General features: G+C 62.9%; 1 protein-coding gene across 5 annotated transcripts in view; it reads right to left on the bottom strand.

The window, feature by feature from the left end:
- The window catches only part of LOC134342457 (CSC1-like protein 1), a 110217-nt gene that overhangs the window by 85036 nt on the left and 10971 nt on the right, over nt 1–14210 (bottom strand). Inside the window, exon 1 of one of the 5 annotated variants that reach the window (XM_063040613.1) lies at nt 13145–13171. The exons of the other annotated variants lie outside the window; for them this stretch is intronic. Coding sequence (XP_062896683.1) covers nt 13145–13156 — 12 coding nt within the window. The 5' untranslated portion in view covers nt 13157–13171. Of the gene's footprint in view, nt 1–13144; nt 13172–14210 lie in introns of those variants that run through there. 5 annotated transcript variants of the gene reach the window in all.

Genomic DNA, 14210 nt, shown 5'->3' with positions numbered 1-14210 from the left:
ACAAAACAATTGAGGATAGGGAATAAGCTTAAGGTGAGAAGGGAAAGATTTAAAGAGGCCTGAGGGGCAACTTCTTCACTCAGGAGTATATGGAATGAGCTGCCACAGAAGTGGTAGAGGCACGTACAATAACAATATTCAGGAGCTATTTGGACAGGTACACAGACGGGAAGGTTTTGAAAGGATATGAGGCAAATAAAGGCAATGGGCTGAGTGTTGATGAGCACCTTGGGAGTGCCGTGTCCTCGGTGGGAGTTCGGTGTCCTCGGTGGGCATTCGGTGTCCTCGGTGGGCGTTCGGTGTCCTCGGTGGGAGTGCCGTGTCCTCGGTGGGTGTTCGGTGTCCTCGGTGGGTGTTCGGTGTCCTCGGTGGGAGTGCCGTGTCCTCGGTGGGAGTTCGCTGTCCTCGGTGGGAGTGCCGTGTCCTCGGTGGGAGTTCGGTGTCCTCGGTGGGAGTGCCGTGTCCTCGGTGGGAGTGCCGTGTCCCCGGTGGGAGTGCCGTGTCCCCGGTGGGAGTTCGGTGTCCTCGGTGGGAGTGCCGTGTCCTCGGTGGGAGTGCCATGTCCCCGGTGGGAGTTCGGTGTCCCCGGTGGGAGTGCCGTGTCCCCGGTGGGAGTGCGGTGTCCCCGGTGGGAGTTCGGTGTCCTCGGTGGGAGTGCCGTGTCCTCGGTGGGAGTTCGGTGTCCCCGGTGGGAGTGCCGTGTCCTCGGTGGGAGTTCGGTGTCCTCGGTGGGGGTGCCGTGTCCTCGGTGGGGGTGCCGTGTCCCCGGTGGGAGTGCCGTGTCCCCGGTGGGAGTTCGGTGTCCCCGGTGGGAGTTCGGTGTCCTCGGTGGGAGTGCCGTGTCCTCGGTGGGAGTTCGGTGTCCTCGGTGGGGGTGCCGTGTCCCCGGTGGGGGTGCCGTGTCCCCGGTGGGAGTGCCGTGTCCCCGGTGGGAGTTCGGTGTCCTCGGAGTGCCATGTCCCCAGTGGGAGTGCGGTGTCCCCGGTGGGAGTGCGGTGTCCCCGGTGGGAGTTCGGTGTACCCGGTGGGAGTTCGGTGTCCCCGGTGGGAGTTCGGTGTCCTCGGTGGGAGTGCCGTGTCCTCGTTGGGAGTTCGGTGTCCTCGGTGGGGGTGCCGTGTCCTCGGTGGGGGTGCCGTGTCCTCGGTGGGGGTGCCGTGTCCCCGGTGGGAGTTCGGTGTCCCCGGTGGGAGTTCGGTGTCCTCGGTGGGAGTGCCGTGTCCTCGGTGGGAGTTCGGTGTCCTCGGTGGGGGTGCCGTGTCCTCGGTGGGGGTGCCGTGTCCTCGGTGGGGGTGCCGTGTCCTCGGTGGGGGTGCCGTGTCCTCGGTGGGAGTGCCGTGTCCCCGGTGGGAGTTCGGTGTCCCCGGTGGGAGTTCGGTGTCCTCGGTGGGGGTGCCGTGTCCTCAGTGGGAGTGCCGTGTCCCCGGTGGGAGTGCCGTGTCCCCGGTGGGAGTTCGGTGTCCCCGGTGGGCGTGCCGTGTCCCCGGTGGGAGTGCGGTGTCCCCGGTGGGAGCTCGGTGTCCTCGGTGGGAGTGCCGTGTCCTCGGTGGGAGTTCGGTGTCCCCGGTGGGAGTTCGGTGTCCTCGGTGGGAGTGCCGTGTCCTCGGTGGGAGTTCGGTGTCCTCGGTGGGGGTGCCGTGTCCTCGGTGGGGGTGCCGTGTCCCCGGTGGGAGTGCCGTGTCCCCGGTGGGAGTTCGGTGTCCCCGGTGGGAGTGCCGTGTCCTCGGTGGGAGTGCCGTGTCCTCGGTGGGAGTTCGGTGTCCTCGGTGGGGGTGCCGTGTCCCCGGTGGGGGTGCCGTGTCCCCGGTGGGAGTGCCGTGTCCCCGGTGGGAGTGCCGTGTCCCCGGTGGGAGTTCGGTGTCCTCGGTGGGGGTGCCGTGTCCCCGGTGGGAGTTTGGTGTCCCCGGTGGGAGTTCGGTGTCCTCGGTGGGGGTGCCGTGTCCTCGGTGGGAGTGCCGTGTCCCCGGTGGGAGTTGGTGTCCCCGGTGGGAGTGCCGTGTCCCCGGTGGGAGGTCGGTGTCCCCGGTGGGAGTGCCATGTCCCCGGTGGGAGTGCGGTGTCCTCGGTGGGAGTTCGGTGTCCCCGGTGGGAGTTCGGTGTCCTCGGTGGGAGTGCCGTGTCCTAGGTGGGAGTTCGGTGTCCTCGGTGGGGGTGCCGTGTCCTCGGTGGGCATTCGGTGTCCTCGGTGGGGGTGCCGTGTCCTCGGTGGGAGTGCCGTGTCCTCGTTGGGAGTTCGGTGTCCTCGGTGGGGGTGCCGTGTCCTCGGTGGGGGTGCCGTGTCCTCGGTGGGGGTGCCGTGTCCTCGGTGGGAGTTCGGTGTCCCCGGTGGGAGTTCGGTGTCCTCGGTGGGAGTGCCGTGTCCTCGGTGGGAGTTCGGTGTCCTCGGTGGGGGTGCCGTGTCCTCGGTGGGGGTGCCGTGTCCTCGGTGGGGGTTCCGTGTCCTCGGTGGGGGTGCCGTGTCCTCGGTGGGAGTTCGGTGTCCTCGGTGGGGGTGCCGTGTCCCCGGTGGGGGTGCCGTGTCCCCGGTGGGAGTGCCGTGTCCCCGGTGGGAGTTCGGTGTCCTCGGAGTGCCATGTCCCCAGTGGGAGTGCGGTGTCCCCGGTGGGAGTGCGGTGTCCCCGGTGGGAGTTCGGTGTACCCGGTGGGAGTTCGGTGTCCCCGGTGGGAGTTCGGTGTCCTCGGTGGGAGTGCCGTGTCCTCGTTGGGAGTTCGGTGTCCTCGGTGGGGGTGCCGTGTCCTCGGTGGGGGTGCCGTGTCCTCGGTGGGGGTGCCGTGTCCTCGGTGGGAGTTCGGTGTCCCCGGTGGGAGTTCGGTGTCCTCGGTGGGAGTGCCGTGTCCTCGGTGGGAGTTCGGTGTCCTCGGTGGGGGTGCCGTGTCCTCGGTGGGGGTGCCGTGTCCTCGGTGGGGGTTCCGTGTCCTCGGTGGGGGTGCCGTGTCCTCGGTGGGGGTGCCGTGTCCTCGGTGGGAGTGCCGTGTCCCCGGTGGGAGTTCGGTGTCCCCGGTGGGAGTTCGGTGTCCTCGGTGGGGGTGCCGTGTCCTCAGTGGGAGTGCCGTGTCCCCGGTGGGAGTGCCGTGTCCCCGGTGGGAGTTCGGTGTCCCCGGTGGGAGTTCGGTGTCCCCGGTGGGCGTGCCGTGTCCCCGGTGGGAGTGCGGTGTCCCCGGTGGGAGCTCGGTGTCCTCGGTGGGAGTGCCGTGTCCTCGGTGGGAGTTCGGTGTCCCCGGTGGGAGTTCGGTGTCCTCGGTGGGAGTGCCGTGTCCTCGGTGGGAGTTCGGTGTCCTCGGTGGGGGTGCCGTGTCCTCGGTGGGGGTGCCGTGTCCCCGGTGGGAGTGCCGTGTCCCCGGTGGGAGTTCGGTGTCCCCGGTGGGAGTTCGGTGTCCTCGGTGGGAGTGCCGTGTCCTCGGTGGGAGTTCGGTGTCCTCGGTGGGGGTGCCGTGTCCCCGGTGGGGGTGCCGTGTCCCCGGTGGGAGTGCCGTGTCCCCGGTGGGAGTTCGGTGTCCTCGGTGGGAGTGCCGTGTCCCCGGTGGGAGTTTGGTGTCCCCGGTGGGAGTTCGGTGTCCTCGGTGGGGGTGCCGTGTCCTCGGGGGGCGTGCCGTGTCCCCGGTGGGAGTTGGTGTCCCCGGTGGGAGTGCCGTGTCCCCGGTGGGAGGTCGGTGTCCCCGGTGGGAGTGCCATGTCCCCGGTGGGAGTGCGGTGTCCTCGGTGGGAGTTCGGTGTCCCCGGTGGGAGTTCGGTGTCCTCGGTGGGAGTGCCGTGTCCTAGGTGGGAGTTCGGTGTCCTCGGTGGGGGTGCCGTGTCCTCGGTGGGCATTCGGTGTCCTCGGTGGGGGTGCCGTGTCCTCGGTGGGAGTGCCGTGTCCTCGTTGGGAGTTCGGTGTCCTCGGTGGGGGTGCCGTGTCCTCGGTGGGGGTGCCGTGTCCTCGGTGGGGGTGCCGTGTCCTCGGTGGGAGTTCGGTGTCCCCGGTGGGAGTTCGGTGTCCTCGGTGGGAGTGCCGTGTCCTCGGTGGGAGTTCGGTGTCCTCGGTGGGGGTGCCGTGTCCTCGGTGGGGGTGCCGTGTCCTCGGTGGGGGTTCCGTGTCCTCGGTGGGGGTGCCGTGTCCTCGGTGGGGGTGCCGTGTCCTCGGTGGGAGTACCGTGTCCCCGGTGGGAGTTCGGTGTCCCCGGTGGGAGTTCGGTGTCCTCGGTGGGGGTGCCGTGTCCTCAGTGGGAGTGCCGTGTCCCCGGTGGGAGTGCCGTGTCCCCGGTGGGAGTTCGGTGTCCCCGGTGGGAGTTCGGTGTCCCCGGTGGGCGTGCCGTGTCCCCAGTGGGAGTGCGGTGTCCCCGGTGGGAGCTCGGTGTCCTCGGTGGGAGTGCCGTGTCCTCGGTGGGAGTTCGGTGTCCCCGGTGGGAGCTCGGTGTCCTCGGTGGGAGTGCCGTGTCCTCGGTGGGAGTTCGGTGTCCCCGGTGGGAGTTCGGTGTCCTCGGTGGGAGTGCCGTGTCCTCGGTGGGAGTTCGGTGTCCTCGGTGGGGGTGCCGTGTCCTCGGTGGGGGTGCCGTGTCCCCGGTGGGAGTGCCGTGTCCCCGGTGGGAGTGCCGTGCAGTGGGGGTGCCGTGTTGCCGTGTCCTCGGTGGGAGTTCGGTGTCCTCGGTGGGAGTGCCGTGTCCTCGGTGGGAGTGCGGTGTCCTCGGTGGGAGTGCCGTGTCCTCGGTGGGAGTGCCGTGTCCTCGGTGGGAGTTCGGTGTCCCCGGTGGGAGTTCGGTGTCCTCGGTGGGAGTGCCGTGTCCTCGGTGGGAGTTCGGTGTCCCCGGTGGGAGTTCGGTGTCCTCGGTGGGAGTGCCGTGTCCTCGGTGGGAGTTCGGTGTCCTCGGTGGGGGTGCCGTGTCCTCGGTGGGGGTGCCGTGTCCCCGGTGGGAGTGCCGTGTCCCCGGTGGGAGTGCCGTGTCCCCGGTGGGAGTTCGGTGTCCCCGGTGGGAGTTCGGTGTCCTCGGTGGGAGTGCCGTGTCCTCGGTGGGAGTTCGGTGTCCTCAGTGGGGGTGCCGTGTCCCCGGTGGGGGTGCCGTGTCCCCGGTGGGAGTGCCGTGTCCCCGGTGGGAGTTCGGTGTCCTCGGTGGGAGTGCCGTGTCCCCGGTGGGAGTGCCGTGTCCCCGGTGGGAGTTTGGTGTCCCCGGTGGGAGTTCGGTGTCCTCGGTGGGGGTGCCGTGTCCTCGGTGGGAGTGCCGTGTCCCCGGTGGGAGTGCCGTGTCCCCGGTGGGAGTTGGTGTCCCCGGTGGGAGTGCCGTGTCCCCGGTGGGAGGTCGGTGTCCCCGGTGGGAGTGCCATGTCCCCGGTGGGAGTGCGGTGTCCTCGGTGGGAGTTCGGTGTCCCCGGTGGGAGTTCGGTGTCCTCGGTGGGAGTGCCGTGTCCTCGGTGGGAGTTCGGTGTCCTCGGTGGGGGTGCCGTGTCCTCGGTGGGCATTCGGTGTCCTCGGTGGGGGTGCCGTGTCCTCGGTGGGAGTGCCGTGTCCTCGGTGGGAGGTCGGTGTCCTCGGTGGGAGGTCGGTGTCCTCGGTGGGAGTGCCGTGTCCTCGGTGGGAGGTCGGTGTCCTCGGTGGGAGTGCCGTGTCCTCGGTGGGAGTGCCGTGTCCTCGGTGGGAGTTCGGTGTCCTCGGTGGGAGGTCGGTGTCCTCGGTGGGAGTGCCGTGTCCTCGGTGGGAGTGCCGTGTCCCCGGTGGGAGTGCGGTGTCCCCGGTGGGAGTTCGGTGTCCCCGGTGGGAGTTCGGTGTCCTCGGTGGGAGTGCCGTGTCCTCGGTGGGAGTTCGGTGTCCTCGGTGGGGGTGCCGTGTCCTCGGTGGGGGTGCCGTGTCCTCGGTGGGGGTTCCGTGTCCTCGGTGGGGGTGCCGTGTCCTCGGTGGGGGTGCCGTGTCCTCGGTGGGAGTGCCGTGTCCCCGGTGGGAGTTCGGTGTCCCCGGTGGGAGTTCGGTGTCCTCGGTGGGGGTGCTGTGTCCTCAGTGGGAGTGCCGTGTCCTAGGTGGGAGTGCCGTGTCCCCGGTGGGAGTTCGGTGTCCCCGGTGGGAGTTCGGTGTCCCCGGTGGGCGTGCCGTGTCCCCGGTGGGAGTGCGGTGTCCCCGGTGGGAGTTCGGTGTCCTCGGTGGGAGTGCCGTGTCCTCGGTGGGAGTTCGGTGTCCCCGGTGGGAGTTCGGTGTCCTCGGTGGGAGTGCCGTGTCCTCGGTGGGAGTTCGGTGTCCTCGGTGGGGGTGCCGTGTCCCCGGTGGGAGTGCCGTGTCCCCGGTGGGAGTTCGGTGTCCCCGGTGGGAGTTCGGTGTCCTCGGTGGGAGTGCCGTGTCCTCGGTGGGAGTTCGGTGTCCTCGGTGGGGGTGCCGTGTCCCCGGTGGGGGTGCCGTGTCCCCGGTGGGAGTGCCGTGTCCCCGGTGGGAGTTCGGTGTCCTCGGTGGGAGTGCCGTGTCCCCGGTGGGAGTTTGGTGTCCCCGGTGGGAGTTCGGTGTCCTCGGTGGGGGTGCCGTGTCCTCGGTGGGAGTGCCGTGTCCCCGGTGGGAGTGCCGTGTCCCCGGTGGGAGGTCGGTGTCCCCGGTGGGAGGTCGGTGTCCCCGGTGGGAGTGCGGTGTCCTCGGTGGGAGTTCGGTGTCCCCGGTGGGAGTTCGGTGTCCTCGGTGGGAGTGCCGTGTCCTCGGTGGGAGTTCGGTGTCCTCGGTGGGGGTGCCGTGCCCTCGGTGGGGGTGCCGTGTCCTCGGTGGGAGTGCCGTGTCCTCGGTGGGAGGTCGGTGTCCTCGGTGGGAGGTCGGTGTCCTCGGTGGGAGTGCTGTGTCCTCGGTGGGAGTGCCGTGTCCTCGGTGGGAGTGCCGTGTCCTCGGTGGGCATTCGGTGTCCTCTGTGGGAGTGCCGTGTCCTCGGTGGGAGTGCCGTGTCCTCGGTGGGAGTTCGGTGTCCTCGGTGGGAGTGCCGTGTCCTCGGTGGGAGTTCGCTGTCCTCGGTGGGAGTTCCGTGTCCCCGGTGGGAGTTCGGTGTCCTCGGTGGGAGTGCCGTGTCCTCGGTGGGAGTGCCGTGTCCTCGGTGGGAGGTCGGTGTCCTCGGTGGGAGGTCGGTGTCCTCGGTGGGAGTGCCGTGTCCTCGGTGGGAGTGCCGTGTCCTCGGTGGGAGTTCGGTGTCCTCGGTGGGAGGTCGGTGTCCTCGGTGGGGGTGCCGTGTCCTCGGTGGGGGTGCCGTGTCCCCGGTGGGAGTGCCGTGTCCCCGGTGGGAGTTCGGTGTCCCCGGTGGGAGTTCGGTGTCCTCGGTGGGAGTGCCGTGTCCTCGGTGGGAGTTCGGTGTCCTCGGTGGGAGTGCCGTGTCCTCGGTGGGAGTGCCGTGTCCTCGGTGGGAGTGCCGTGTCCCCGGTGGGAGTTCGGTGTCCCCGGTGGGAGTTCGGTGTCCCCGGTGGGAGTGCCGTGTCCCCGGTGGGAGGTCGGTGTCCCCGGTGGGAGTGCCGTGTCCCCGGTGGGAGTGCGGTGTCCTCGGTGGGAGTTCGGTGTCCCCGGTGGGAGTTCGGTGTCCTCGGTGGGAGTGCCGTGTCCTCGGTGGGAGTTCGGTGTCCTCGGTGGGGGTGCCGTGTCCTCGGTGGGGGTGCCGTGTCCTCGGTGGGAGTGCCGTGTCCTCGGTGGGAGTGCCGTGTCCTCGGTGGGAGGTCGGTGTCCTCGGTGGGAGGTCGGTGTCCTCGGTGGGAGTGCCGTGTCCTCGGTGGGAGTGCCGTGTCCTCGGTGGGCATTCGGTGTCCTCGGTGGGCGTTCGGTGTCCTCGGTGGGAGTGCCGTGTCCTCGGTGGGAGTGCCGTGTCCTCGGTGGGAGTTCGGTGTCCTCGGTGGGAGTGCCGTGTCCTCGGTGGGAGTTCGCTGTCCTGGGTGGGAGTGCCGTGTCCTCGGTGGGAGTGCCGTGTCCTCGGTGGGAGTGCCGTGTCCTCGGTGGGAGTGCCGTGTCCTCGGTGGGAGTTCGCTGTCCTCGGTGGGAGTTCGCTGTCCTCGGTGGGAGTTCCGTGTCCCCGGTGGGAGTTCGGTGTCCTCGGTGGGAGTGCCGTGTCCTCGGTGGGAGGTCGGTGTCCTCGGTGGGAGTGCCGTGTCCTCGGTGGGAGTGCCGTGTCCTCGGTGGGAGTTCGGTGTCCTCGGTGGGCATTCGGTGTCCTCGGTGGGAGTGCCGTGTCCTCGGTGGGAGTGCCGTGTCCTCGGTGGGAGTTCGGTGTCCTCGGTGGGAGTGCCGTGTCCTCGGTGGGAGTTCGCTGTCCTCGGTGGGAGTTCCGTGTCCCCGGTGGGAGTTCGGTGTCCTCGGTGGGAGTGCCGTGTCCTCGGTGGGAGTGCCGTGTCCTCGGTGGGAGGTCGGTGTCCTCGGTGGGAGGTCGGTGTCCTCGGTGGGAGTGCCGTGTCCTCGGTGGGAGTGCCGTGTCCTCGGTGGGAGTTCGGTGTCCTCGGTGGGAGGTCGGTGTCCTCGGTGGGGGTGCCGTGTCCTCGGTGGGGGTGCCGTGTCCCCGGTGGGAGTGCCGTGTCCCCGGTGGGAGTTCGGTGTCCCCGGTGGGAGTTCGGTGTCCTCGGTGGGAGTGCCGTGTCCTCGGTGGGAGTTCGGTGTCCTCGGTGGGAGTGCCGTGTCCTCGGTGGGAGTGCCGTGTCCTCGGTGGGAGTGCCGTGTCCCCGGTGGGAGTTCGGTGTCCCCGGTGGGAGTTCGGTGTCCCCGGTGGGAGTTCGGTGTCCCCGGTGGGAGTGCCGTGTCCCCGGTGGGAGGTCGGTGTCCCCGGTGGGAGTGCCGTGTCCCCGGTGGGAGTGCGGTGTCCTCGGTGGGAGTTCGGTGTCCTCGGTGGGAGTTCGGTGTCCTCGGTGGGAGTGCCGTGTCCTCGGTGGGAGTTCGGTGTCCTCGGTGGGGGTGCCGTGTCCTCGGTGGGAGTGCCGTGTCCTCGGTGGGAGTGCCGTGTCCTCGGTGGGAGTGCCGTGTCCTCGGTGGGAGGTCGGTGTCCTCGGTGGGAGGTCGGTGTCCTCGGTGGGAGTGCCGTGTCCTCGGTGGGAGTGCCGTGTCCTCGGTGGGCATTCGGTGTCCTCGGTGGGCGTTCGGTGTCCTCGGTGGGAGTGCCGTGTCCTCGGTGGGAGTGCCGTGTCCTCGGTGGGAGTTCGGTGTCCTCGGTGGGAGTGCCGTGTCCTCGGTGGGAGTTCGCTGTCCTTGGTGGGAGTGCCGTGTCCTCGGTGGGAGTGCCGTGTCCTCGGTGGGAGTGCCGTGTCCTCGGTGGGAGTTCGCTGTCCTCGGTGGGAGTTCGCTGTCCTCGGTGGGAGTTCCGTGTCCCCGGTGGGAGTTCGGTGTCCTCGGTGGGAGTGCCGTGTCCTCGGTGGGAGGTCGGTGTCCTCGGTGGGAGTGCCGTGTCCTCGGTGGGAGTGCCGTGTCCTCGGTGGGAGTTCGGTGTCCTCGGTGGGAGGTCGGTGTCCTCGGTGGGAGTGCCGTGTCCTCGGTGGGAGTGCCGTGTCCTCGGTGGGAGTTCGGTGTCCTCGGTGGGGGTGCCGTGTCCTCGGTGGGGGTGCGGTGTCCTCGGTGGGGGTTCGGTGTCCTCGGTGGGGGTGCCGTGTCCTCGGTGGGAGGTCGGTGTCCTCGGTGGGAGGTCGGTGTCCTCGGTGGGCGGTCGGTGTCCTCGGTGGGCGGTCGGTGTCCTCGGTGGGAGTGCCGTGTCCTCGGTGGGAGTGCCGTGTCCTCGGTGGGCATTCGGTGTCCTCGGTGGGCGTTCGGTGTCCTCGGTGGGAGTGCCGTGTCCTCGGTGGGAGTGCCGTGTCCTCGGTGGGAGTGCCGTGTCCTCGGTGGGAGTTCGGTGTCCTCGGTGGGAGTGCCGTGTCCTCGGTGGGAGTTCACTGTCCTCGGTGGGAGTTCCGTGTCCCCGGTGGGAGTTCGGTGTCCTCGGTGGGAGTGCCGTGTCCTCGGTGGGAGTGCCGTGTCCTCGGTGGGAGTGCCGTGTCCTCGGTGGGAGGTCGGTGTCCCCGGTGGGAGTTCGGTGTCCTCGGTGGGAGTGCCGTGTCCTCGGTGGGAGTGCCGTGTCCTCGGTGGGAGTTCGGTGTCCTCGGTGGGAGGTCGGTGTCCTCGGTGGGAGTGCCGTGTCCTCGGTGGGAGTGCCGTGTCCTCGGTGGGAGTGCCGTGTCCTCGGTGGGAGTTCGGTGTCCTCGGTGGGAGGTCGGTGTCCTCGGTGGGAGTGCCGTGTCCTCGGTGGGAGGTCGGTGTCCTCGGTGGGAGTGCCGTGTTCTCGGTGGGAGTGCCATGTTCTCGGTGGGAGTGCCGTGTTCTCGGTGGGAGTGCCGTGTTCTCGGTGGGAGTTCGATGTCTTCGGTGGGAGTTCGATGTCTTCGGTGGGGGTACGATGTCCTCGGTGGGGGTACGATGTCCTCGGTGGGAGTTATGTGTCCTCGGTGGGAGTTCAGTGTCCTCGGTGGGAGTGCCGTGTTCTCGGTGGGAGTTCAGTGTTCTTGGTGGGAGTGCCGTGTCCTCGGTGGGAGTTCGGTGTCCTCGGTGGGAGTGCCGTGTCCTCGGTGGGAGTGCTGTGTCCTCGGTGGGAGTGCCGTGTCCTCGGTGGGAGTGCCGTGTTCTCGGTGGGAGTTCGATGTCCTCAGTGGGAGTTCGATGTCCTCGGTGGGAGTTATGTGTCCTCGGTGGGAGTTATGTGTTCTCGGTGGGAGTTATGTGTTCTCGGTGGGAGTTATGTGTTCTCGGTGGGAGTTATGTGTTCTCGGTGGGAGTTCGGTGTCCTCGGTGGGAGTTATGTGTTCTCGGTGGGAATTCTGTGTTCTCGAGGGGAATTCTGTGTTCTCGAGGGGAGTTCATGCTGTAACAGGAAATGGATGTGGTGAGGTCTTGTCAATACATGATTGTGGGTATGTGAAACGACAATGTGATGTTCAGACAGAGAACACTACAGCACAGGGACTGGCCCTTCTGCCCACAATGCAGTGCCGAGCCAGCTAAAAGGTAACTCAAAGAAACCAAAAAACTAATCCCTCCTACCTGCACAATGTGCATATCCCTCCATCGTCCTCACACTGATGTGACTATCTAAACGTCCCTTAAAAGCCTCTAATGCATTTGGCTCTACCACCATAGCAGGCAGTGCATTCCAAGCATCCTGAGTAAAAAATGTACCCCTCATATCCCCTTTGAGCCTCCCCCCTCACCTTCAATGCACTCCCTCTGGTATTAGACATTTCCAGCCTGGGAAACAGATACTCCCTGTCCACTCTATGTCTCTCAAAATCTGGTTAACCTCTATCAGATCTCCACTCAGCCTCCGACACTCCAGAGAAAACAACCCAAGTTTGTCCAACCTTTCTTGATAGCACATGCCTCTAAACCAGGCAGCATCCTGGAAAACCTCTTCTGACCTTCTCCAAAGCCTCAACATCCTTCCCACAGTGGGGTGACCAGAACTGTGTGCAATACTCCAGATGTGGCCTAACTAGAGTTCTGCAAAGTTGCAACATAACCTCTTGACTTTTGAACTTGACTAATAAAAACCAAGCATTCCATAAGCCTTCCTAACCACCCTATTGACCTGTGTAGACACTTTCAAGGAGCTATGAACTTGCAGCACAAGATCTCTCTGCTCAGCAACACTGACTTGCCCTTAACAGTGTACTGTCTGTTTGCATTTGCCCCACAAAGGTGCAACACCTCACACTTACCTGGGTTAAACCTCATCTGCCATTTCTCTGCCCATATCTGCCACTGATCTATACCACACTGTATTCTCTGCCAGTCTTCTACTCTCTCCACAGCTCCACCTATCTTCATTTCATCTGCAAACTAACTAACCCACCCATCTACACTTTCATCCAGGTCATTTATATACATCACAAACAGCAGAGGTCCCAACACAGATCCTGCAGAACTCCACTAATTACAGACCTCCAGCTCAAATAACTCCCTTTGACCACTACCCTCAGTCTTCTAGTAGCGTACTTTACAAATTCATTCAGTAATTCCCTTGACTTGATTTCCTTGAGTCCTTGAGTTTTTGTTTGTACGCCAGTCGGATAGATCAATCCACACATCAAGTACATCAAGACGGCACAAGGAAAAGCACTAACAGACTGCAGTTATTGTAGAGTTACAGTTACAGAGAGAGTCGGTGCCATGCAGACAACATGGTGAAGTGGGCTGACAGAGTAAGAGTTCATCTTCAGTCTATGAAAGGTGCAAAAGTTGATAACTTTGGGATAGAAGCTGTCCTTGAGCATGGCCCGTCTTTTGTACCTTCTGCCCGTTGAAAATGGGGGAACAGAGAATGACTGGGGTAGGAAAGGGCCCTTGAATATGATGGCTGCTTTCCCAAGGCAATGGGAAATGTAGGGAGAGTCCACAAAAGGAAGACTGCTTTGTACAATGCACTGAGCTGTGTTCACAATTCTCGTGGCCACAGGCAGAGCAGTTGCCACACCAAGCTATGGTGCATCTGGATAGGACGCTTTCTATCGCGCACCTGTAAAAGATCGGTGAGCTTCAAAAGGGATATTTCATTGGCCTTCTGAGGAAGGATGTACTTAATTGATTGTAGCACCGACATGCCTGGAACCGGGACAAGACCTGCTGTTAAATGACTTGTTCTTGTGAAGAATGTATAGTCTATGCTGGTTTAAGTTTATGTTAACTTCTGTTTGTCCTCATCTTGTAGTGTGCTGTGCTGTGCAGCTACTGCAGTAAGCTAATATTCATGGCATTTCTATACTGTGTATGCATACTCATGACAACAGTAAACTTGAATGTGGAGAAATTGAACAACAAAGCCAGCCAGTCGTTCTTTAAAGCAAACAAGATCCGATAAAGCTCTGCAGAATTGTAAGAGGTTCCAGGAAAATAAACAGGGGGAACCAGAACATTACAACCAGCTAAAGAACAAAGGCATTTTTTAAGAGTTATGTAAAACACAGAGGATTATTCAGATCTAGAATCACCCAGGCTGGCAACAGATGTTTTGAACCAATTTAAATTACATCGCAGACGGAGACTATCAAAGTAATTACTGTTTCTGAGCATTAAATAACAAGTCTTGGTAGTACACCAAGAATGTTTACACAGATCCACAGTTCATCCCATTTCCTGCAAAAGACTTGGACTACGTCCACACTAGACCGGATAATTTTGAAAACGCTGGTTTCATGTAAAAACGATAGGCGTCCACACCAGACATTTTTGAAAATACCTCCGTCCACATTAAAACGAATATTTGGGTGAATCTCCTCCTACTGGGCATGCGCAGGACACATCTACAGAAAACAAGCGAAGAGGAAAAGGTATACTTGGTGTGCGTTTGTCCAGTTACAGACTAGAAAAACTTAAAAGGAAATTGCCAAACAAAAGACTTGGTGCGCATTTGTCCAGAAACATTTCCTACAGCCATAGTCTCTTCACCGATGAAAGGGACAACAGCTACAACTAAATGCAATAAGGCTTGTTACTGGGCAAAAGTGAAATCTGCTGTTACCTCATTTGTTTGCCTTTACTTTTGCCATGTTCTTGTGTATTATTTTGCTGTATTTAACATGTGCAATAAAACAAGTTACTGGGCAAAAGTGACAATTGCATCTATTGAATGTTTGCACAAACAATACATTAATAAAGCACCTTGTTAAATGTATAAAACATGTCTGCATCAGTGTTGTATTTCCATACAATGTTACATTAGGCTGTTACACATCTATTGTCAGATATCGTTGTGGTGTTGGAGTTTGCGTTCAAGAGGACAATGAAATGCCAAGCTGTCGCCACCATTTGTTCCGACACGTCATGACAGCGGTTTTAAAAATAGCTGGTTACCCCGTACACACTACACTGGATATTAGGCATTTTCAGATTTATTCACTCTGGACAGCGTTTCCGAAAAGCTCTGTTTTTGGGGGAGGAAAACGCCATTTCATTGTGGACGGAGGGTCAAAACGAAGAGAAAAAGGTTCGGTTATGGATTTATCCGGCCTAGTGTGGACGTAGCCTTGGACTCTAATAATCTGACCACACCATTTGCAGACATTTGAGGCCACCAGACTTTCCCATGACATCCCGGTTGGTTGAGTTCTTGACAGACCCAGGTACGTCCAGGTAAAACATAGAACAGTACAGCACAGGCTTTCAACCCACAGTGTCTGTGCCGAATATGATTCCAAATTAAACTGTCTCTTCTCATAATCCACACTCCTTCATGCACTGCAAATTCATACATCTGTCTAAAAGCCATTTAAACACCACCATTGTATGTGTGACCAGCAGCACCT

Source organism: Mobula hypostoma, chromosome 2, assembly GCF_963921235.1.
Source record: "Mobula hypostoma chromosome 2, sMobHyp1.1, whole genome shotgun sequence".
Lineage (NCBI taxonomy): Eukaryota > Metazoa > Chordata > Chondrichthyes > Myliobatiformes > Myliobatidae > Mobula > Mobula hypostoma.
This window is presented reverse-complemented; position numbering and strand designations above follow the sequence as displayed.